Source organism: Catharus ustulatus, chromosome 1 (assembly GCF_009819885.2).
Source record: "Catharus ustulatus isolate bCatUst1 chromosome 1, bCatUst1.pri.v2, whole genome shotgun sequence".
Taxonomy (NCBI): Eukaryota; Metazoa; Chordata; class Aves; order Passeriformes; family Turdidae; genus Catharus; species Catharus ustulatus.
Genome location: NC_046221.1, coordinates 14,693,351 through 14,717,012, shown reverse-complemented (window position 1 = coordinate 14,717,012; position 23,662 = coordinate 14,693,351). Strand labels below are relative to the sequence as shown.

The 23,662-nt window shown below is 39.8% G+C and overlaps 1 protein-coding gene across 2 annotated transcripts in view; it reads right to left on the bottom strand.

The window, feature by feature from the left end:
* Positions 1-12,481: 12,481 nt before the first annotated feature.
* ITGB1 (integrin subunit beta 1) overlaps positions 12,482-23,662 on the bottom strand; it is a 46,095-nt gene continuing 34,914 nt past the window's right edge. For both annotated transcript variants that reach the window (XM_033070682.2, XM_033070691.2), the window contains exons 14-16: positions 23,058-23,290; positions 20,791-20,957; positions 12,482-13,709 (exon numbers count right to left, since the gene is read on the bottom strand). In XM_033070682.2, the coding sequence (XP_032926573.1) occupies positions 13,644-13,709; positions 20,791-20,957; positions 23,058-23,290 (466 nt within the window). In that variant the 3' untranslated portion in view covers positions 12,482-13,643. The remainder of the gene's footprint in view (positions 13,710-20,790; positions 20,958-23,057; positions 23,291-23,662) is intronic.

The window sequence follows — 23,662 nt, the reverse complement described above, 5'->3', positions numbered from 1 at the left end:
CAGGAAAGTATGTAGCAATTTTAATATAAATTATTATCAAGGCTGTAAGATCCTATGGTCCAAAGAGATTATAGAATTAGATATAGAACGTGAATTTAAAATAAAATGTGTCACTGTATGTCCTAGATTAAAGCTTACATGTTTTTCTAAAGTAACCTTTGCTTTTTGGCACCATTCCTAAGGAACTAGAATTTCTACTAATGACAAAGGCCTGCCATTAATAAATCAAGTGAGTAAAATCCAACAAGCAGCAGCAGTAGAAGCTGGCCTGGAAACTGGTAACTGGAAAGCTGCTTGTGTAGGGTCCTGATGTGGAGAACATTAAATATGTCATGAGAAAGTTGACAGCTTGTCCTCAGTGAAGTGCTATTTGTCTTCTTGTGGATTATTTGTCCCAGCTATTACTGAATCTTGACCAACTCCAAAAAATTCCAAGTTTTTGCCAGTTCCTCAACTACCTGTGTGAAATGGCTACAAAAGGATGAGATAAAGATATAATAAAGGATGAGGTAAAGATATGCTACAGAGAAATGTAAAATTCTCATCTGGGGATGAAATTGTGCTATGGGGATGAAACCTCTGTGCTATGCAAGTGCTTTCCAAAATGTGTCTGGACTGCCTTCATCAGCGAGTGAAAATGTAGGTACTGTAAGAAATGCCAGAAAGGCCAATTCTTAGGATTTATAGAAAGTTTTCTTCAGTCTTTTCAGAAAACACCGTGTGCCAGTTTCTAGAGGAAAAGCAGACACTGTTTAGATGCTTTCTCTATTGAACGTCTTTCTGAATAGCTTTTATCTTGGTGAAGGAGACAGTGGAGCTTTGGCACATTAAAACTTGCTAAGCTGTCATCAGGTACAGAAGATCTGAAAGACAAAGCAGCTTTTGAAGAAAGTTAAATAGACAAGCACTGCTAAATGCAGCAGAGATACAGAGATCTGTGTTCCATTTTTTAGGTCCCTGTTTAATTTACTCTACCACCTCACATGCACATATTCAAGAAATGTTACTGCTCTGGCCACTCCCAGTCTCGGGATGAAGAAACAGACGCCAGTGAAAATCACTGGAGATGCTGTGAAAAGTAGAATTATTTCAGGAGGAACTTAAATATGCTAAAACACTTTATTTGATATATAGATGACAGACTGTCAAACAAATTGCACAAGACTGGGAATACTGGCAGAATGTACAAAATATAAATAGGCATCAAGCTTAATGAGAAAATATGTTATGAAGGAACTGTAGAGCTATACAGATGAACAGGAAGAATACCCATGAATGCACAGAGTTGTGTAAGAACTAACACATCCTGCCAAGGAGCTCAGTGCCACTGTTGTTGGGAGTACTAACTTAAAACTAGCTCAGATATTTCTTCTACTTGGCAATTAGATATAGCTTATCTTGCATAGTTTTCAATTTATTATTTTTTTAAGATGCAGATATATGTCCCATGGACATTTAAAAGCAATACTGAAAAATGTAAGTTTGATGTCAAAGGGAACTGAGCCCTGGTGGAAGAATTTGGATGATACAGTCTTGAAGCAAGGGGGTTGCATGGACAAATCGAAAGGGTTTTCTTTAACATTTTATTAGAACTTAAAGGAGCCCCTTCTGTTTGGATGAAGAGGGAAGGAGGATGTTGAGTAGATGAAGATCCCAAAATGGCATGTGGATTTTCTTTTTTAAGAGCAATGTGAGAAAACAACTTTGAAATGTGCAGAAATGTACCTGAATGTGCAGAAAGTAAAGGTACGGCAAATTTTTGGAAAGAAAGATAACTAGTTCTTTTTCTCAAGTTTGGTTACAGCTAATAAAATCTTGAAATGACATAAATTAATGATGCTGAGCTTGATTTGTTAGTCATCAGCATGGAGATTATCAGGATGTGTCAGCTGATGAAATTGCTTGGAGAGAGAGCATAGAATGAGCAAAAGGCAATAGATACTGCCCTGGGGAATAATGAGAGTGGGGAAAGAGCAAAAATACTCACCAAAAGATCAACTACAAGAACAGCCTTGAAAAGAACTGGAGCAAAAAACCCCACCCAATCTTCAAGTCTAGTGGGTGTAAAACACCAGGAAGGCAAGAATGATCAATGGCATCAAAAACTGGAAGAAGCTAAAAGAAAGAAAGTATGGGGCTGAAGGGCAGGGAGATTATGCATGTCAAGGAGCAGCAGGAGGAGGCTCTTCCACATGGGGAGGCCCTCTGGGAGGTGAACAGTGACAGCAAGATGGTCAGGGGTACTGATGGGCACAACCCCACAGCAGCTGGGCAAGGCAAGCTGAACCTGGGGAAGACAGGTTGTAAGGGTGGTGCGAAACAAAATCTTTCCCAATGAATTACAGCTGCACTGATTGCCAAGAGTGGAAACAGAGCCTTGCCTACTCAATGAGGATGGGGTTATAAAAGTGTGGGCTAGCTGAGCATTAGTTGCTGTTGGCTGAGAGTCTGCTGCTGAGGGTTTGGGAGGGACTCCGCTGGCTGGGCTGTGAGGAGGAAGGGACAGACAAGGTCAGAAGATGTGTGAGGGATAGTCAGGGTTAGGTAGCTGAGTAAGGGACAGCTTGGGGTTTAGCCAGTCAAGCAGAAGTAAGAAGGAGACTTGCAGACAGAAGAAGTCATTGCTGTATGGAGTTGCCTGAGAGAAGTTTACTAAAAGAAGGAATAAGAAGTTTTTAATAAAGGACTGTTGCTGGTGCCAGTTGTGTCCATCTCGACATAATTACTACAGGCCATGCTATGGTTGTGGGTGTCATGACAGTCCAGATCACAAGGCAAGTCCAAAATAATGAGATGTAATCTGAGGTCAAGCAGAATTAGGGCTGGTGACAGCAGCCAGGTTCAGCCAAGAGCCCAGTGGCTGTCGGGCAGAGGTGCAATGGCAAGGCAGACCCAAAGTCCTGCCAGCTCAGTGGGGTCACTGGGGCCATGGCCAGGCAGGGCTGGGCACTCACAGCTCCCACACTGGGGACAAGGGACTGTCCTCTCACCCCTGGCTCTGGCACTGCTCTCTCCTCAGCTTTCTCCCAGCTGCACCATTCCAGAGCCAGCCCCTGGCAGAGTGACCAGGCTGTGCCCAGGTAATTCACTGTGTTTAATGACTTGTGCTGGACTCTGGCTCAGTTAATGGGAATTTTGTGATTGGTGTAATGAGAGTCAGGAACTATCCCCAGGCCCATGTCTGACTGTAATTCCTTCTTGCTATTGCAATGTGTAAGGTGGGAAAATAACTTATTGTTATCTAAAGGCTGGAATGAGACTCACAGCTGCATTGTGATAAAAGCAAGAAGACAATCTGTGTTTGGAAGGGCTTAAATATAAAGTGCAACACATTCAGGAGGGAAGAGTCAACAAGGTAATAGAAATGCTATTGTTCCCATTTCTTGTGCGCTTTTAAATTTTGGTATTGTTTAAATGTGAGCTTTCTTTCCAAGGCTTAGAAATTTCTTTTTAAACAACACTCACAGTATAGGCTAATAATTTATCATGGATGTTATTTCCAACATAAAATCAATTTTAAGCTCAAGATCCATCTGTTAGGATTCAATTTTTGAAGAAAAACATGAACATAGTTTTCCAGCTAAGGGAGCTATCAGACCAGTGAAGGCTTCTTGCAGTTTTGGAATGAAATCTGAAAGACCTGCAGGAAAGCCTGGGTCTGGCAGGCAGCCAAGCAGGCAGCACAAATGGTAACACACAGCTGCAGTCTGATGCTGTATTATTTATTCATGGGTGTCCGTGGAGTAGAATCATGGAGACATTCATATTTCTCAGGAGTAAGAGTGCAGCACTGGCTTTCTATAAACATGGAAATTATTTTTAGCCATTTTTAATGTTTAGAATTCTTTCCCTTGAGATGTGAAGAAAAGGAAGTTGAAGGGAATATCTACTTTGACATAGTTGAAAATGGTCATTGACTGAACCTCTGACATGGGGGAATGGTATTTCAGACTGTCTGAGAGCTACTTAAGCATTTTAAAAGAAAAAATATTAAAGGACTGATAATGTAGGAGCATATTAATTGAAGATGCATAGAAATATACTTCTGGTCTACAATACTAGATTATCACTATAAATGGAAAATGATACCAAAGGTATAAATTTCAGCAGGTAGGAAGTATTTGGTTTTATTCTCTAAGCTGTACAGAGAGGGTGTTATACACTTGCATTAATTTTTTGTCATACTACATTTTGGTTTATAGACTTGTTTTAACCTTTAAATATTTTTGATATTAATATTTTATGTGTCTAATTTCAATATGCTGTACTTACTATGAGATTGCAAAGGCAGCTTTTCAATGGTAAGCACTCTAGCTTAAAATCTTACAGTACAAAAGCTTGTAAAACTTTAAATTGAGTAATATATCTCTCACTTCCTGTAGGGAAGAAAGGATATGAGCTGAAAAGAATTTCAGCTGCAAGTCTGAAAGAAAAATTGAAAGACATGCAGCAAGTGAGGAATTCTGTGGCAGATCAACCAAGTGCGCATGGCTCAGAGGGTGAGATCCTCTGTGGGCATTCATCTGCATGTACAGTCAGCAAAAATTATGGTTTTGGTAGACAGTCCTTGGATGGATCCTTAAAGTATTTTTTATTTTTAAATTTTATTTTAACTGAAAATGCATATTATTAACATTTGTGCATGATTTGGAATATATTAGATGAAATGTGAATATTTTAAACTGATCTATGCAGATAATTATCTATAAAAGATAATCAGCCATAAGAATCTTTTGCCCTATCAAAATAGGAAGACAAGTCAGGGGATTCTAAATTCCTTATTTGATAGATGCCTCAGTCTCTTCCTTCATAATTCAGAATTTAATTAATAGAACAGAAAAAATAAGGTTAATGATCCAAATGTACTGAAGTATTTTTAACATTAATCACAATTACCTGAAAGTTCCCAATGAGTTTTGAAATATGATTTTGTGATGTTGCAGCCCAGTTCTTTGAAGCCCAGTGTTCTAAGGCAGAGGAGGCAGAGCTAATTTATGTAGACTTTGTGTTCTCTTCACTGCAGTCATGGCTGTGTTGTGTCCTTGCCATTCTACTGAAGCTGCAGAACCCCTCTGGGCTGTATCCATCTTCTCTGCTCAGCTGCAGCTGCCTTGCTTCTGCAAGCCTCTGAAAAATTGTGCTATGATTTAGGTGCTGGCTAGGACATGTTTCATATCTAAATATAACTCTTAGTTGCTCACTGCAATTGTTATGTGGCTAGTGGCATTTTAGTATATGGACTTAATAGGAAAATTTGATGATAAAATATTGTAGTTATAAGAAACCATTCTGGTATAAAACTGTTGATAGACTATAAATTCTGATAATATCTATTTGGGAATTACTGAAATAAATAATAAATCTTTAAAAGATTTTCCAAGAGCAGGAAAAGCTTGGTTCAGAAAACATTTTTGTACTCTTTTTTGCCCAATTTTTGGGTTTTATTGAACTCTAATGAAGTTGGTGGGATGTTTCAGGTAACAGGAAAGAAATACTAGCCTTGTTACACTGAAAATGTACTACAAGGGCACAGGTAGTGCCCCAGTCTGCATGGGTGTGAGCAGAGTGCTTGTTTGTGAGCTGAAGGTGGTCTCAGAAAGGTCCTGAACAAAGGAGCTGATCAAGGAGCTGCTTGGACAGATAATTTATTGTCATTCCTGAAACTCTGGAAAGTTTCCAGAAAGCTGTTATGGAGTTACTGTTGTGCAAGTGTTTTAAAACCAATGGTTGTGCTAGTGCTTTAAAAGGCATCAGTCTGATATTGGATAGAATAATTTAGCAGGGCAATATTAATAGAAAACTAAGGGAAGGAAATATATCTGATGCCACTCATTCTTGTTTTATGGAAGACAAGATGCAAACCAATCTCTTTTATTTTTTTTTTTTTGAGTAGTGTTGAAGTTACCCTATTTATTAATAGCAGTTATAATGCTGGCAGAGCTGAGATCTGCAAGTTAGTAGAGTTTTGCAGAAAGATATTTTTACTACAAAATTAGATAAGTATGGAATTAACTGTTCTGCCAAGTAATTCCAACTGAATATTTGTCAGCTTTGTGGGTGTTCCTTACCAAGGTAAAATTAAAATAGTTTATTTTCATTTAAATTTTTTATCTCAAAAGGAATTAATTGAGGAAAACCTGATGGCAAAGGTCAGACCTTACCTGCTTTGGCACTTAAGGCAGAATGTTCCACAGAAAACTGAAGTGCCCAAGTCATAGAGTGCAGTCCAGCAAAAGCTGAATATGTTAAAGAATTATCTATTTATAGAGTAACATGCCTCCCTGGTTTTCAATTGTCCAAAAGACTTCCAGGTTTCTGACTGCACAGTGATCCAGTTTCAACAAGGAATGGAGTCCAACAAAACTTTTACTCCATGGTATTCTCCAACCACTGAACTGTATCATACTTGCCCACACCCAGGGAGGGGTCAGGGCTCTGGATCCTGTATAAAGGTGCCAGTGAAAGGAAATAATTGACATAAAATTCCACTTTTAATATTTTCTCTTTGCTCACTGTAGATATTTCAAACAGAAGCAGAAAATGATTGTATTTCAGTTTGGGGATTAAATGAATTGGCACTTGGATCATTTCACTGAAACACCTGTTCTTACAGAAATGTAGATGTATTTGGAAGCTTCCAAGTTAGAGGTGGCTTTGATAACTCCAGAGTCTGTGAACTACCTTGAAATGGCTGCACTTTCTGTTCTGGTAGTAGAATTCATGCATCATGTGAAAAAATTGAACGAGGAGCTGTGGGCTGGTGGTGTCTCCTTAATCAGGTACTGGTAACAGCCTGGATGTTTTTGTCTGATGTATGAGACTAAAGTGAAGTGTCTCCTACTGCCAGGAACAACTTGTGCAACAGCTCTCAGATCTCTTAACACACACCACATCCATCCTATTGCTGTTTGGGAGATTAATGGGAAAGCTCTAGTTGTACATCAGGGGAAAGTCTGGAAATTAAAAGAATTTGTTGTTTTCTGTTCTGGGAGGAATGTTTTGATGAGCCCATTAGTGTGACACAAAGGAGCAGGGCAGACAGCCTTACTGAAATAAGTCCATTATTTCTTTTGATTCATATTTTAAAATAGCAAATGTTATTTACTTCTAACTATTGCTGCAAAGTATTTCTCTTGTTATAGAAAAGAAAAAGCAGGAGGTAACCGAAAGCTTTTGCTTACAGGAGTGGAATCAGACTGGAAAGTTCTGCAGGAAGCTGGGGCTCTTACAGCTGACCAGTGTTGGGACATGAATGGTAAATACCAAAGAACATAAAGGTTTCTGACCTTCCCAAGTCAGTTTAAGGGTTCATATAATCCAGTGCCCTCTCTCCATCTGTGTTCACAAGCAAATGTGTAGAGAACAAAATATGATTCTTCCTAGCATAATCCTCAATTTCAAGGTGAGCAATATTTGCTAGGTTCTGTAGCTAATATCCCATGATAATTCATCTTTTGTGAATTTATCTACTCACATTAAATGCATACTACCCATAGTATGTCAGAATCTTTTACAACTTATAGGTCATGGGAAGATGTACCTTACATTTATTCCTTGAGGCATTGTCTGATAAATCTTTGGGCTTCCCCTACTCACCTTCTCCACTGCCTCTCACAGTAAGTCACTATGGTATCCTTGCTGTCTTTTCCAGGCTGAAAATCCCTTTGTATTTAGTAATTCTCTGTACAGAAACTGGTATGCAACTTTTGTTTTGTCATCCTCCTTGGAGTCTTTTCTCATTTTACTTTATCTTTGCTGAGAATGCTGAAACTGAAGTGATACTCAAGATTTAGTCAAGCCAGTCCATTTTTTAAAAAATACTGTTTTCTGTTTTGGTTTTTACTTTTTCTAGTAATCCCTACTTATGCTATGTTTTATTGACTGTTACTGAGCATTAAACTGGTGGGCTGTATCTTATTTCCTGAGTAGGCACCAGGTAGTTCAGAGACAGTCGTTACCTGTATGTACTCAGTGACAGATTTGTACCCTTGAGCTTGGTTTGAATGTACGGATAAGGTTTTCTAAGGGGACAGCAGTGGCTGTTACCTCCCCTTCAGGAAAGCTTTGAGCACTGTTTGCCATAGCATTGTTGCAGACAGGGTGATGGAGTTTATGTCAGATAAGAGGACAGTGAGGCAGGTTGGAAACTGGCTGAAATACCTGAGGGGGCTGTGATTGGTGGCACAAATTTGGAAGCCACTCACCAGGGGTGTATCCAAGGGCTCGACATTGGGGCCCTCCCAGTTTAATGTCCCCTAGAACGACCTGAACCACGGGGCTCACCCACAGATGAACAAAACTGGGAGGAGTGACTGGTTCACTGCAGGGTTGGTGCTGCAGGGGGATGTGGGTAGACTGGGAATGGAAGAAACCTTGTGATATTCAGTAAAGGGAAATGCCCAGACTGCCCCATGGGGAGGAATAACTCCAGCACACACTGAGGTCCAGTGTGTGGAAAGCAGCCCTGCCAGAACGACCTTGCTGGTCCTGTTGACAGCACAATGACAGGGCAAAGGTGGCCAGTGTGTCCTGGACTGCACCGAGAGGGTGTTGCCAGCAGGTCCAAGACTCATCCAAGGCACCTCTCAGATTAGAGAACTAGTAACTGATTTCCCATGCTGTTTCTTTTAACCTTCCGTCTTTATAAGCTGTTTATTCTTTTGAAGACTTTCTTCACATCCCCTGGAAGTTTCTGCAATGGTCCTTGATGCAAAGCATTGTTAGAAGATTCTGGAAGTCCAGTTGTATGAAATGATCCCTTTGAATGCTGCTGTTGATTTCTTCAAAGTTTACATTTGTGAGATACAACATCCTTCTGCCCATGCTGATTCTTCCACAGTATGTCACACTTATCCCTGTGTCCACTTAAAATTTCTGCCAAGTAGTTGTAGAAACATCTGGGTAAATTTTTTCATTTCAAGTTCCAGAAAGCCTCTTAAAAACAGCAATGCATGTATGTTAGCAATCTTCCATTCACATGGCAATGAGAGCTGGCACTCATCCTTCAGTTCCTTAAGCCTTCTGAAATGATTAGCATTGGCTTTTGGCAGTTTGCTGCCATTCCTTCTGTTGATTTCTCTCTAGAATATTTTGTTGACACTTCATTTTGAATAATTTCTCTGGTATTTGCCCTCTGCTGGGGAATGTTAGGTTGGCTACCTCATGAAACTCTTCCATAAGAAATACATAAGCAAAGAATGACTTCACATATTCTGTCATTTCTTTATTCCAACTGTCCTTCTTAATCTTAGGGTCAGACTTCTTATTACAGTGTATTTATTATTTCTTGTGCCTTTCATGAGGAACTAAATCCTCTTTAGCATACTTCTAATGTTTAAATTTCTATTCTTTTAAATTTCCACCCTTTTCAAGGACATCTTACTTTGATCAGCTGCTTTTACTGCCTGTTTAATCCAGCCTTCTGTTTGTGTAATCTAAAATCTTTCTTGAACAGGTTCTCTGGTTCCCAAGAAAAATTTGGTGGCTCCATTCAAACATACAGTTACCTCCTTGAATTAATTTTATGTTGCTATTTAGCAATTAGGCATTACTGTAGTAGATGGTGTGACTTTTATCAGTCTTGCAATGATAATATCCTTACAATTGTCATATTTTTAGAGTTTCTGATATTATTCTCATTGTATTATTACTATTCTGATACTGTGCTATGTCAGCACCCTCATTGAAAACATTCTCAAGACTTTAAGATTATGTCCTAAAGTGTTTATTTTTCTATTTGCAATTTATCCATTTTATTGAGATAGGATTAATGAATCATTATCATTAATGAATATTGACTGGAATTATGTTGCAGCAATCTGTGTTCTGGTACTTGTATTCATAGTTGCTAATAAATATTTTCTTTCTGCTAGATAAATGCTCTGGCAGCAACTGATTTTTCAAAAAGAAAACTAGAAGTGCTTGAAAAACACTTTAAATAGTAGAACTGTGTAGCTAGAACATATTCACCATCTCTACTTCATCAGTATTTTACTTAACTAAAAGCTTCTCCTGACAAGAAAACATAGTAGATTTTTACAGAAAAAAAAAACCAAACAAAAAACCAAAACAAATGAACAAAAAAAAAACCCCACAACATCCCAAGAGCATCAATTTATCAGTTCAGATTCCTCATGTGTAGGTGCTACAGACTGTGCCAAGACTACTTTCCAAGCAGCCTGAGGTAGTTTTAAGGCAGGAGGCTCTACACACCATGGCAAAATTAGTTAATTAATAACCCACATGATTATAGAAAATTATTTTCTTTAGCTGACTTGTATTTTTGTCATTAGTTTCTATCCAGGGTTAGAAACCCTGATTATTACAACTGCCATGAAACAGTTGTGGCTTAGCTCTTTAGCTACTAGACAGGAGTTGAGGAAATGGATGGATTAAGGGTAGTGAGACTATGGGTATATTAACTGGAATTATTTTAAATTAGAAACTGCTGGGATCTTACATGTGGCTTGTGTGGGACCACAGTCTTCTGAGTCAATGCACTGCTACTGACTGTAAGAGGTCACTGCTTTGTCAACTGGCAGAATTCAGGTAAGTACCTAAGGACACTATTTAGAAAACAAGGAGGATTCACAACTGCTTCTGGTTCTCAGCATCTAAATTTTATCCTGTTTGAACTGCATCTTCTCTCTTAGCTGGATCATCCAATCCTGCTTTAAAGCAAATCCCACAATCTGTGACACTTATCTTGAATCTGCTCCTGTAGGATGGCAGCTGTTCTCTCTCATTTAAACAACTGTTCACTTGGAGATATTAAGCAGCTTCCATCTGCCTGGAAGTGTCTACTGGAAACCCAGTTCAGACAATGGTTTAAAAAAGCTCTCTAAATAGGCCACTTATATTCAAAGCCTTCAGCATCCCTGTGAAAAAGCAGCCTACCAAGCCACAAAAGCATCTTGCAACCTGACTTAAGGAAACTGCAGAACAGGGAACATGAGTGGACACAACCAGGTTAATGCACATATAATTAAATACTTGCCTAATTTGGGAGCATGGTGATGCTGTATAGAGGTCAGTGTTCCTACATGTCAGCTACCTGTGTGACATTAATTCTGCATAGCTCAGAATAGCTCTGCAGTCTAGGAAAGATGGAGAGGGAAAAAGACAGATCTGAAGGGGACTTTGATACAGTCCAAACCAGAAATTTGTGTTTGATGTATTCTACAAGGCTGACAAACCAACAGCCATGAATGCCAGAAACTAGCCTTTCTGTTCAAGCTGCTTTGTCTCATTTGCTGTGGACAAGTAATACAGAATGTGTTTAGAAGAAATTTCTGCATCTTTTCTTATGTAGACACTGAAAATCCTCATGTTGTTGGGGAAGTGACCAAAGCATCAGGAAGGGAGGCAAGTTCTCAACTGTCCCCAATAAAATCTCATCCATTATGGATGTGATGCTGTAGTCAGTGTCAAGAGGAACAGACAGCATGAGCTGTACATACAGGTCCAGCTGCCACTTGTATCCAATCTTGTGGCCAGGTTAGACTGCTCTCAGGCTCTTTTGGGTCCCTGAGGTGGGACTCTGCCATGAAGCACTGCAGGTTAAATTACTGCACCCCTCCTTCCCATCTGTGAGTTTGCTCTCATTGTCACCAACTACCTGAGAATGCTCCTGCTGCCAAATCCAGGGGCCCACAAGCAGCCAGACTGCAGCAGCTCTGCATCCCCAGGTCCATCATGAGGTGAGCTGGAGTGTGCATTCCCAGCAAGGCTGTGCAGGAGCACACACAGGACACACAAACAGGGACAACAGGCTCCTTCCTGCCCCCTTCCTGCTGACCAGAAGTGCAGGCACGCCTAGAGTGCCCACCCCTCCCTGTGCTGGGCTGGAACACTCAGGCTGGACAGGAGCTGCTCCTGGATCTCTGCTTCCCTCCCAGAGACAGGAGACAGACACACACACACCTCCCAGCCTCCTCTCACTCCCCCTGCATGGAAACCAGACTCCTACCCTGGGTGCTAAAAGGGAGGTTCAGAACAGAGCCCCACAGTGCCTCAGCACAATCAATGTACCAAGAGCAAAAAAAAGCCCCACTGAATCATACAGATTCCATGCAATTAAATAGGAAGTATATTCAAAGTGCGTTTGATAATGTATCTAACCACATTATATTCTTAAAAAGAATTCAAGTGGTTTTATTTTCCCACAAAATGCAGAGATTTTTCCTATTTGCTGTGTGTTGTGAAGGAGTACTGACCAAACAACAGCCCAGTTGCTGGAGCAGCTATTAAACTACAGAATTTTGCACACAAGCAAATGAGGTCAGGGAGCTTTGCACCAACAGCCCCTGCACAGAAGGTGCTGCACCCAACCTCTGGGCATTTTACAACAGCTTGTGTTTACTAACCAAGATAATACCAAATATGTCCTGAAAGGAGTTATTACAATTATTACCTAGCAGAGATAATAATTCAGGTTTTTTGAATAGTAACAACTTCTACAAGATAAAGAGACAAGATCAAGTATTTTAAGGTACTTTTATTTAATAAATAACTTCAGTAATAGCACTGTAAAAAGTGAACATCTGTTAAAATAAAAAGGCACTTAAAACAAGAATATGACTATGATGCAGTTTGAATGGTCAGAGGCAAATATACATGGCACATGTCAAGAATGATGGGTGATTTGTTCACATGACAAACTATGCAATCTTAGCTACAGGGTAAAGGCAAATTTACAGCTAAGACTGCTCAAAAAAAAAAAAGAGGGAAAAAGCTTGTGTTGATACAAAAATATTACAAAAAGAATCGCAACCAAATACGTTAAAAAGATTAGAAGGTGACAAAGCAGCAGGCTTGAAAGTAAAGAAACATTACAGAATAAAGACACAGCATCACGTAAGGCCCTTAGGTGATCTGAGGATGTCTTGGTAAGGTACTTCATGATACTGCCACCCAGGGCTTGAATTTACAAAGAAAAACTAAGCAACTTCTTCAGTAATGGCACGTGTTTTAAAGCTATTTTTTCCTTCTCAACATTCTTCTCAAGACCTTTCATTTTAACCATAACCTGGCAATATGCAATTTGAAAATCCAAGATAAGTATGCACACACTTTTCAGTCTTTTACACTGCTCCCTTCCAGCTTACACAACTTACCAAATACTTAATCATACGTCTAGCAAGTCAAAGACCAATTAACCACTGGCTCCATGCTACATGAGTTAATTACATCTGCAAACTCAAGCCCTGATTTCCCTGTAAAGCTAAAGAGTTTAATACTAAATGGCTAGGCAGAGCCCTCATGCTGATTGCTTTAACCCCTTCCCTCCCAGTCATGCCATGCAGCATCACACCCTGCACAAGACCTGGATTCACAGCATGGGAAAGGGAAAGGTCAGAAAGGCACCATGTGACCTGGGCTGACTAGGCTACACAGTCTCAAGTTTTTTTTGTCCAACCTCTGGCACCAATTTCTCTTATTTGCAAAAAAACAAAAACAAAAACAAAAACAAAAACAAAAAATTAAAAAAAATAAAAAATTACATATGGTACATTTTCACACAGGAAAACAAACCTATATGTAATTAATTAGTAAAATCACTGCAGTTTGCCCTAAATCTATCTTACTGTGACTACAAAAGTTGCTATACTGCGTACAGTGTTGTGAAGTTATACAAGCAGTGTTCATTTTCCCTCATATTTAGGATTGACCACAGTCGTCACTGCACTCTTGTAAATAGGATTTTCACCCTAGAAAAAGAAAAAAAAATTATATTAACATTTAAAGATATGAAAAAGATACGTGTTTGCAAGAAGCATAAAAATTAGAGTAAGAAATTACCCATTAATGCTTTGTTTGTACACACAAACAGCTTAAGTCAAACTACTTCTCCTTCTAGCAACTTGAACAAAGGCATGCACAGCTAATAAATAAAGCAAAGGGTTAGCAGGATCCTGTTCCATTTGCAGCACAAAATTCCTTGGAGGCAGCTGAACCTTGCAGGCTCATCCTGGGGCTGAGCCACCACCCAGGGCTCTGCAGCACAGGGCATTTCATAAAGAACAGAATTGTAAACAATATTGACACCAGGACTGACCACAGACCACATTCTGCTATAATAGACATTTAAATAGCTTATCTTACATTGAAACTGAATTCTAGAAATAACCTTGAAAGAATTCTAGTATTTTGCTAATCAACAGTCAGTATTTACAGTAAACATTCAGGACTTGTCATTCTCATTTTATTCCTGCAGGTCTCCCTACTGCCCACAAGGGCAAAATGTATAGATAAAACAAAGGAACTTCTGTACTGGTGCAGATGCTGTAATAAAAAATTATTTCTACTGATACAAGACAATTGCTTACACCTCTTTTGCTGAGATTTTAGACCCCCTAAATTAAGCTTATTTTAAGCTTCCTTTTTTCCCAGATTACCTTCTATCTCAGTAAATCTTACTCCATTTTTGACAACCTTGTACACCTCAGATGAACAGCTTGAGCTCAAAATTAACAGATAAATCTTCACAGGAGAAAGGACTACTGCTAGAACAGCCTGGAGCTAGAGCTCTGAGCTCTTAGCACAGCCTGAACCTCAGCCTAAATGAATGTTGTCAGCCAGCATGAAGCTCTTCTGTGCATACACAACTGATTCTTGAGAAAATTCAGCTCAGTGCAGACATCAGCAGAGGGCTGCTTTGGCCAGGGCTGTATCTGGCTTTCAGCAGCAGTGAGGGAATCATTGCCCCTTCAAAAGTTCCCCCCACAACCTGAGATGGGCTATACAACCACATTAATTCAACTGTATTAATATCAACTCTATTTACAATATTACAAGTTAAACCAATTTTTCCTACAATCAATTAAAGGATGCACAAACATCAGGTGTCTATTCTTCAGGTCATAAACCTGGAAAATCAGCAAGGAATACCACAGAATGTGCCAAAGGCAAGCAAGAGCCTCACTTGGTGTGGAATTTTCTCATCACAGTTCCTGGGAAGTTTGCTGCCTTCTCTTTGCACAGCCCAGCACAGGACCAGTAACTGGTTCATCCCAACCACAGTGGCTGCTACTGAGGGAGACCCTGCAGCTGCTGTCATGGTTCCTTTCACAGGAAAAGGGGATTTCTCCTCACAGCCAGCTTCTCTAACATGCAAAGAGCAAGGAGGCACATCCAGTCTTGCCTAGAACCAAGAGACTTGTCCAGCCAGAATCTGAATTGCCAGACAATGGAGGTCAAAATTCTCTGTTCAGATCTCCTCTGAGATCTGAGTCAATGGCCCCTGGACAGAGGTGAAGGAGGAGCTGGGTGTTCAGTGCTGGCTGTACTTCACAAATACAGCATAACAGAAGAAATCCTTTCTTCCTTCTATCAGCTCCCAGGAAAATGCTGCCTTGATTAAAAGTGTTACCACATACTGGTCTGAGAAAGGATGAGGAGTAACATTTGGTTTGGTTTCATAAAATTTTAAATAATGGAAAATCATGTGATGTTGCTAGTTCTCAGACAAATTCATCAATGGAAAATTATGACCTTCCCCAGTACTTTTAGCAAAAGGTTTGCAATAGTAACATGCAAATGAAACAGGAAAAACATCCAGAATGAGGGATTTAATCTGGTGCTGAAGTAACTCTTTATGCCTCAAAAGTTCTAGTCAATGTATGTTACTTACTTCCTTAACAAGTTTTAATGGAGAATTCCTAAAAATATAAATATAAACCAATAAAGTTGATGATGCAGAGGAAGTCTGTAAGTGTAAGAGGCTGCATCATATGCACAGTAGAAGTTATTGCACAGCTCTTTCATAGCAAGGCATTATGTAATACTTGTTATACTGTTCTGTAATTTGTTGGAGGCTAACAGCACAGATTCCCCCAAACACACACAGGGGGTATACACATATATACCTTCTAATTGTACAAGAGAGAACTTCTACCAGATAGTCCAGGAACAGGTCTAAAGGTAAGGACCAAAACATGGAAATTTGCTAGGTGTTACTCATACGACTAATTTGAACCTGAAATCAGGCTTAAAATACAATTTGCATAATAAGGTTGCAAATTTTTTACTATACTGCTTTTTGAAGAGAAGTCAGAATTGAAGTTTTCATGCTCTTGATTTAGCATAAGCCCTATAAGGATAGGGAAACCCTGTCCTGCCTTCCCTTGTACTTGCACTTCTCAGAAGCACACAGCGGGCTTTAGGTCACTGGGTAAAGCACTTGACTAGCTGTCTCCCCATGTCAGGTCAGAGACTCAGTTCCTATTACAAATAATGGAGATTCAGTCAATATTCACAACTCTTCAGCTTAACCCAACCTGACATTTGATCAGCTAAATGGCTCCTGAGGTTCCACTGCCTTAATTGCAACACAGGCACCTGATGGATCTGCAGGCTCCTTCCCAGCTCTCTTCTGGTGAAGCCCTGGCTGCTCCAGCCATGCCCCAACCACCCTGTCTTGGGCCTGGCTTGGCAGGGCTCTCCATTAAAATAAATATCCACTAATCCAACATGATGGTCCCTTTGCTTGGGGCCCCTCACAGCTGGCAGAGGGTGAACATTTTCAGACATTAGAAGCATTCCAGTTTTTTAACTGGCCACTAAAAATGGGATTCCAAACTTGCTGTCTTAAACAATATGGTTTAAACACCCCCTTTTCTTTATGGCACTACAGAGAGTGCACTGGTTCAAGCATGCTGAGTTAGGGAAAACATCGGCCACATGCTCCTAACAACTGAAAACTCCATGCACACTTAAACCAAAATTAAAATTAACAAACAGTACCTACATACAAGACTCAGTGAAATATTGAGTAAAATAAAGATGGAGATACCTTTTAAAAAGTACCTTCAGCTGAGAATAAATTGCTCTTTATATTGCAATATGTTCTTGCAACAGTATTCACTTCCAACCAGACTGGGCTGTTCAGAGGACAGCAGTTCAGTCCAGTGTTGCATAAAGATGAAACTATTACACAGGATGTTGGATTAACCTTCTTAATCCTTTTGCTCCAGGGGCTCACTGTTTCAACAGTGCCTGAGGTTACCTCCACAGTGGGTTTAAGACCTAAGTCACTGTATGACATAGCATTAAAACTCATGTACACACACTGCTCAAGAGCTGGCTGTGATTATTTCTAGCCCCTGCTGATGTCCAGCACTATTTCTCAGGAACACAGGGCTGTGTCCAGCCCTGTCCCAGGGATGGACAAAGCAAGGCCATGGCCAGGCCCATGGGGCACTGCCAACCCCATTTCCATCCACCCCTGGAGCCACAAACCAGCGTTCACTGAATACAGGAATTTACATGAAAGGGAATGAAAACATGGCATCGCTGCTCCCACACCCACAGCATGTCCATCATTCAGCAGCAAGTTACAGGCATAAAATCCAAGTCAGGAGAAGAACAAGTCCCTGTGATTTTGAGGGCTTTGAATTGTTTGTGATTTCTTTTCACTTTAACCAGTAGCTGCTAATAAGGTTAACCAAATTACAACAGACATTCTATTATGAATGTGTTTATCACTTGTGAAATTCAAGATAACTTAATTTGGAGTGTCTGAAGATGCTTAACAAGGCACAAGCTATCCCCATGCAGAAGTGGTAATGGCATTCACTACAAATAGCAGCTTTGTGTTTTAAAGTTGGGATGCAGCTTTTCAGTCCAGAAGAAATTCATCCTTAGAGTTGTTACAAGCATGACTGCACCAAAGCTTTTATGGCTGACTGGGGTAGAACCTGAGCAAACAGAACTGTTTGACCCAGCTGCCTTGAGCATTGGCCACCAGGATGCCCTGGCACCTGGACCAGCACCACCATGGACCAGCACCAGGGAAACTACCTGAGCACCTGGTCCATGACAAATTCCATGGTGCTGCAGCTCCCTCACCACAGAGCCCCAGCCTGTGTGTGGAAAATGGCTGTGGGAGAGGGGAAGGGTAACACAAACTGCAAAAGTTAATCTGTGTATACACACACCTGGAGGGAATCCACTGTGGTGTTATTTTCATGTAATGGGATTTCAGATTACTTTCCTGCCTTGACATGATAAGGCAACTCTTCATCTAAATGAGATGCTATGGCAATAGTCTAAAACCACCAGGAAATCTTATCTATAGGGAAAAGCAGGACCTTGTTTTACATCTCATGGCTCACCTACTCTGACAATTCTCACCTCCTCCTTTCTGGTGGTCCATAAGAATAAACCCACCTCCCTCTCTTGGTATTTCTATGAATACCAAAATTTATAAAGTCATGTTTAAAAAAAGCCCAAACCACACCCTTTTACACTCTTAACCTTCACACCTGAGTGAACCAAAAAGGCAGAAGTCAATCTCTCCATTTATACCAAAGGAAAGCTTTTTGCAGCAAATGTATTTTGAGGAGCAGCATCAAGGACACTACATCCTGAAGAGTCACAGGGTAGAAAACAAGAACACAGAATGGAAGTTACACACTGTATGGCTTGTTAGATGCTTGTCCTGCATGCAACAGAAAGTACACAATTAAGTGAATGGCAGAAGAACAGGTAACAGAGACTTAACCAGATAGAGAATGTGAAATGTTAGAAAGGACCAAAACCTCAATTTCCTCTCCAGAATAATTGGGTTGGGGAAGAAAAATGAAAAGGAGGTGAATGTGTTGATGTTGCAGGCAAAAGGAATGTTTTTTACAATCAATTTTGGACAAACTGGAAAGTGAAATGATGGCAAAGAGAAAAGGGAAGTATATTTCATCAGCTAGGGCTCAGAATGCTACACATCTGAACACATGGAACTGCCATCACAGTGAGAGCAAGAGCTTAAACACTCTCAGTTTCTGCTCTCTCCCCTTATTTTTCCTTTACAAAATCTTTTGAATGCAACACTGAAAAAGGGAGACAGTATAAAATTAGAGATATAGATCCTTCCCTTCCACTGGTTTCTGAAAAGGATGTTTAATGTTTCACATTCCCAACTTCTTCATTTCTCTCCCTCTAGTCTCATCTCTGCACTACTTTCTCTTAGTGCTCTGCTGGCATCCATTCCCCATCTGAGCCTCCCTTTCACTCCTTCCCCAGCAGCTGGGGGTCCCAGGGAGGGAGAACACCTTGAACACTCAAGGAAGGGCAATCAGAGTCTGCAGAAAGTATCTACTCATCACTTCTGCTTGACTGACTTCCTCTCCTGGATACTGCTGTTAATTCTGGCGTCTTTGGTGTAAAGAGAACTGAACTCAGTAATTCCAATCAAATGAGGTACTAAGGCTGAGTTTAGGAGGGAGTAAAAAATGGAGTGAAAAATGCATCTAAAGGGGACAAGAATATTTCATCTAGAATACTGAAATAATTCCTCTTGAAAGAATATTTCCTTGTCCTATTAATGTTTCTCTCTTATGGACACCCTAAAGCTGGCTAGGTTACAAGTACTATGACACTGCCAGTTTCAACAGAAATAAGGTGCATATTTAATTATAAAATTAGAGTATATGCATTTCATATCTAAATTACAGACTAGGTCTATGCTAGGTTAATAAGCCAAACCAGTTTACAAAAAAAAAATAATGCCACTCTGCATGTTCACAGAGCTATTCTAATAAAAATACTGATATTTATAGGTTGGGATATTTTAGGAGTATCTAATCTAGCTTAGCAAAAATATTGATTTTAAGCAAACTGACTGCTGATTTGAAGAAATAGAAGACAAGGCATCCCTGTGTGTCTCTCTCTACAGTCCAAAAATATTTTTCAGTCCTAGGAGCTGTTCTAGTAGGTATCCACAGCTACAAAAAAAAAATCTTAAAAAGCACTTGTAGAGTAGTTTAAGCCAGTACTAGCAATATTAGTAAGTAATCTTGCTGTCAAAACCAGTTAAAAATTTTCAAGCTGCATTCTTAAAACGCCACAATCAAAGCAGCAGTAGATACACTGAGCAAGACTCAAACTGTGATTAACTGACTGTGACAAACAGTGAGTTTGAAGTGACATGCAAAGAGGAAAAAAAGGAAAGAAAAAGAAAGGAGATACAAACTGAGACTTAGAGACCAGCTTTACGTCCATAGTTTGGATTCTTGAAATTGTTAATAGGGCTCTTGTATATTGGATTTTCTTGCTGAAGTAAAAGAAATGGTCAATATCGAATAATTCAACAGGAAAAAAAAGCAACATTCTCAACTATCACTGAAAAAAAACATGCCATATATAAAGTTAGTAATTTTTTTCCCCTCAGTACGAGATTAATCAATTTTCTTAAATAAAACCAAAAGGCTCCCCAGGACAATTTAAAAAAAATATTTTTTCTTATCAAGCGCATAAGGACGTTGACTTCTACAGAACTGTAGTGAGGGGTTCTTGTCTGTTCCTGACATTGCCCACAGGCAGGGACTCTGTACTCTATGAAAGGCTATATACCATAGGCTTGTTTTTCTTGCACATTTCTCTGTTGACAAAAAGCTGGGACGATTTCAACAAACCAGCACCAGCCATGATTTTGTGACTTTATGGCAGTTTCCCAATTAACCCTGTGTGAGTATTGACAAGATTTCCCCCATGAGTGCAAAATTTTCTTCTTTACTTTCTACAGAAGTGACTCATCTTTGTATGATGAACCTGTAAATGTTTTAATCATATATTGTAAAGCGTGGTAGAACTGCAAAGCTGAACTGTTCTGTCACCATTACATTTCCTCTCTGAAATATTATTTAAACTTGAGTTACTACTCTTTTTTCCTGCCTCAAGAAATACTTCCCTAAGAGGACTGGTTATAATCTGAAACACTTCGAAGCACATGAACAAAAATCTTCTATTTTTCCTCCGCTACTGCAGCTTTTATACATAAAAAGCTTCTTGACTCACCGTATCCCACTTGGCATTCATCTTCTCCTTTTCAAATTTAGCAAATTCTCTTCTGTCATGAATGATCATTAGTAGTTTCCAAATCAATAATAATGCAAGTCCAATGAGAACAATTCCAGCAACCACACCGGCTACAATGGGAATGATGTCAGGACCGCTGGGGCACTCTGGGGAACAAAGCAAGGGAAACATGATTGTATAAAATGGTAAAGGCAATGCATATCCAGAAGCTGTTAACATCTGACTTTGTACTGAAGCCAGTACTTTGAATATCAGATATGCCAATACTACATCTCTTTCAAATAACAGAATTTTTGGATATGTACATCCTGTAACATACCAGCTTATTTTTATCCTTCTAATTTGTGTTTGATCTTAGCAACAGAACCACATGTTCTGATGATAGAGTCTATACACTGCTAACCCCTTAAGCTATTTATTTACAGTATTAAGAGTAAAATAACTGGCAATTGTATTTAAACATGCAAGAGCTCCATGTTAAAGCTGTGGCAACTGGAGCACAAATGGTAATCAGCAAAACAGGCCCCACCTACAGAAACAGAATATTCCGAGTTGGAAGGGACCCACAAGGATCATTGAGTCCAACTCCTGGCCCTGCACAGGGCAGCCTCAAGAGTCACACCCTGTGCACAGTACAAACAATCCTTGAACTCTGTTAGTTTTGGTGCTGTGAGCAGTTCCCTGGAGAGCCTGTTCCTTCTCCTATGGGTGAAGAATCTTTTCCTAATATTCAACCTAAACCTCCCCTGGAAGAACTTCAGGCCATTCCCTTGGGTCCTGTCACTGCCACCACAGAGATCAGTGTCCGCCCTTCCTCTTCCCTCATGAGGGAGCTACAGACTGTGAGGAGATGCAAGGTGATTTAAAGTGGGTGACACAGAAATAATATTCCTCCAAATTAATATCTGACTCCACTATTAACATAAAATTCCCAATAATCACAAATCGAAGAAAAGCTTTTGCAGAGCTCAATGCACAGACTGAAGGAGTAAGAAGCAAATTAATGCAAGTCCTGTGCAATAGAACAACTGTGCATAGAACACAGTTTCCCCCACGCTGCAGACTCCCTGTCTTCATAGCTGCCTCTGCAAGAGTGAGGGAAGTGGGAAGGGACATGACAGGAATTCCTTGGGAGCCAGTAAGGAATAAGTGTGTGTTCCACAGAATACAGCTCTACTGGCCAGAGCTTGTTCCTTCAGCTCTTGTATACCACAATTTAAGGTGCCTCCTTGTGCATGATGGGCTTGATTCACCTCTGAGCTAAGACAGCAGGAGTTTATACATGAAGAAAATGTCAGGTTCCAAAAGCATAGGGCATGTATGGCTTGTCCTAGGAGACAGAGCTCCTCTACAAAAGTAATCCATATTATAGAGAATTTAAAACATTCTGAATTGAAGCAGTATTTATTTCTAAGAGCCACTAGCTACAGGATTGTGTTATGTCATGATCAAAATGCTCAATTCTGAAAATTCCTGAAGTATATAATACACCCCTAAATCTCTAAGGTGTGCATTTTCTAACGGGTTCTTAAAAAATCAGGAGACCACAAACTGCTAATGCACAGGACCATAAATTCTGCACTGTTAGATGCAATATCCAGCAATTCGAAGTAAAAATACCCTTGGTAAATAAATGGTAAATTAATGATGGAGCTATAGATTTGTTCTCACTTTTTTCTATCAGAAGACTGACCTATTAAGGATTAACTACACAAAATGATTTTGGGATCTATTATTGAAGGTACCACAGTCAAACAAAAGCAAAGGTTCTGAGCATAAAATACTTCAAGCAGTTTACAGCATAGTACACAATTTAATGTAGACTGATTCCAAATTATTAAGAAAAGGAAAAGAAAAAAAAGAATAGAACCCACAGACACCATTGTTTATAACCTGTTGTAAAACAAACAAACAAACAAATCTAAATTTACCTAAACAGGACTTGCTACAGGAGAGATAAAATAAGCCTAAGAGTACATCAAGTGCAAGCAGGAAATGTTTCAACAAATATACATATCTGATCTACATTTTGTTTTTTAAAAACAGAATCTGTTTATCAGCCCACAGGTTTGAAAGATCTAGATCTAGGGAGACATATGTTCCCCAACAGCCACTCAGACACGCACAACTGTCACTTGGGGAACAGGCACCTATTTCTGAATGCATTTAACTCACCCAAATCAACCAGAGGCACTTTGTAGCACCAATTAACAACAAAGCAGAAACAGGTGACATCGTGTTCCTACCTGGGGTCTCCACCACGTGGACGTTGACTTCACCATTAGAGTTGACAGAGTAAGTGAAGTAGAACCAGCAGTCATCAACATCCTTCTCTTTGCAGTGGGACAAGGGATCGGGCTGGTTGGGCTGGGGCAGCTTGTCCCGGCTCTCCACGCGCGTCATGTTGAAATACATACACTCCTGGGCACACGTCTCCTTCTTCTCTCCCTTGTCAAAAGCTCTGCACTGAATGCAGTCCCTGGGCAAGCACAAAACAGAAACAGTGCTTCTGAATGTGTACATGGAAGATTCCTAGCATCTAATTTAAAGAAATTTAAAGGAGAAAACATAGGGGAAAAAAGTCCAGGAAAACTAACCATTTTACCATAAAAGTTAGGAAAAAATAAAGCAAGACATGGCTTTGTACCAGTCAGAACATTTATACACTCTGAGATTAACAGAAGCCCTTTTCATAAATTCCTCTTCCCCTGAATGACCCACAGACTTCACGGAGAGAAAAAACCTTTTCAACATCTCTACCAGGGAAAATGAACACTCTCGGACAAGACACTGTAAAAAGAGGGTATTTACAGTGGAACACACACAGGTTATAAACAACAAACTCAGTGAC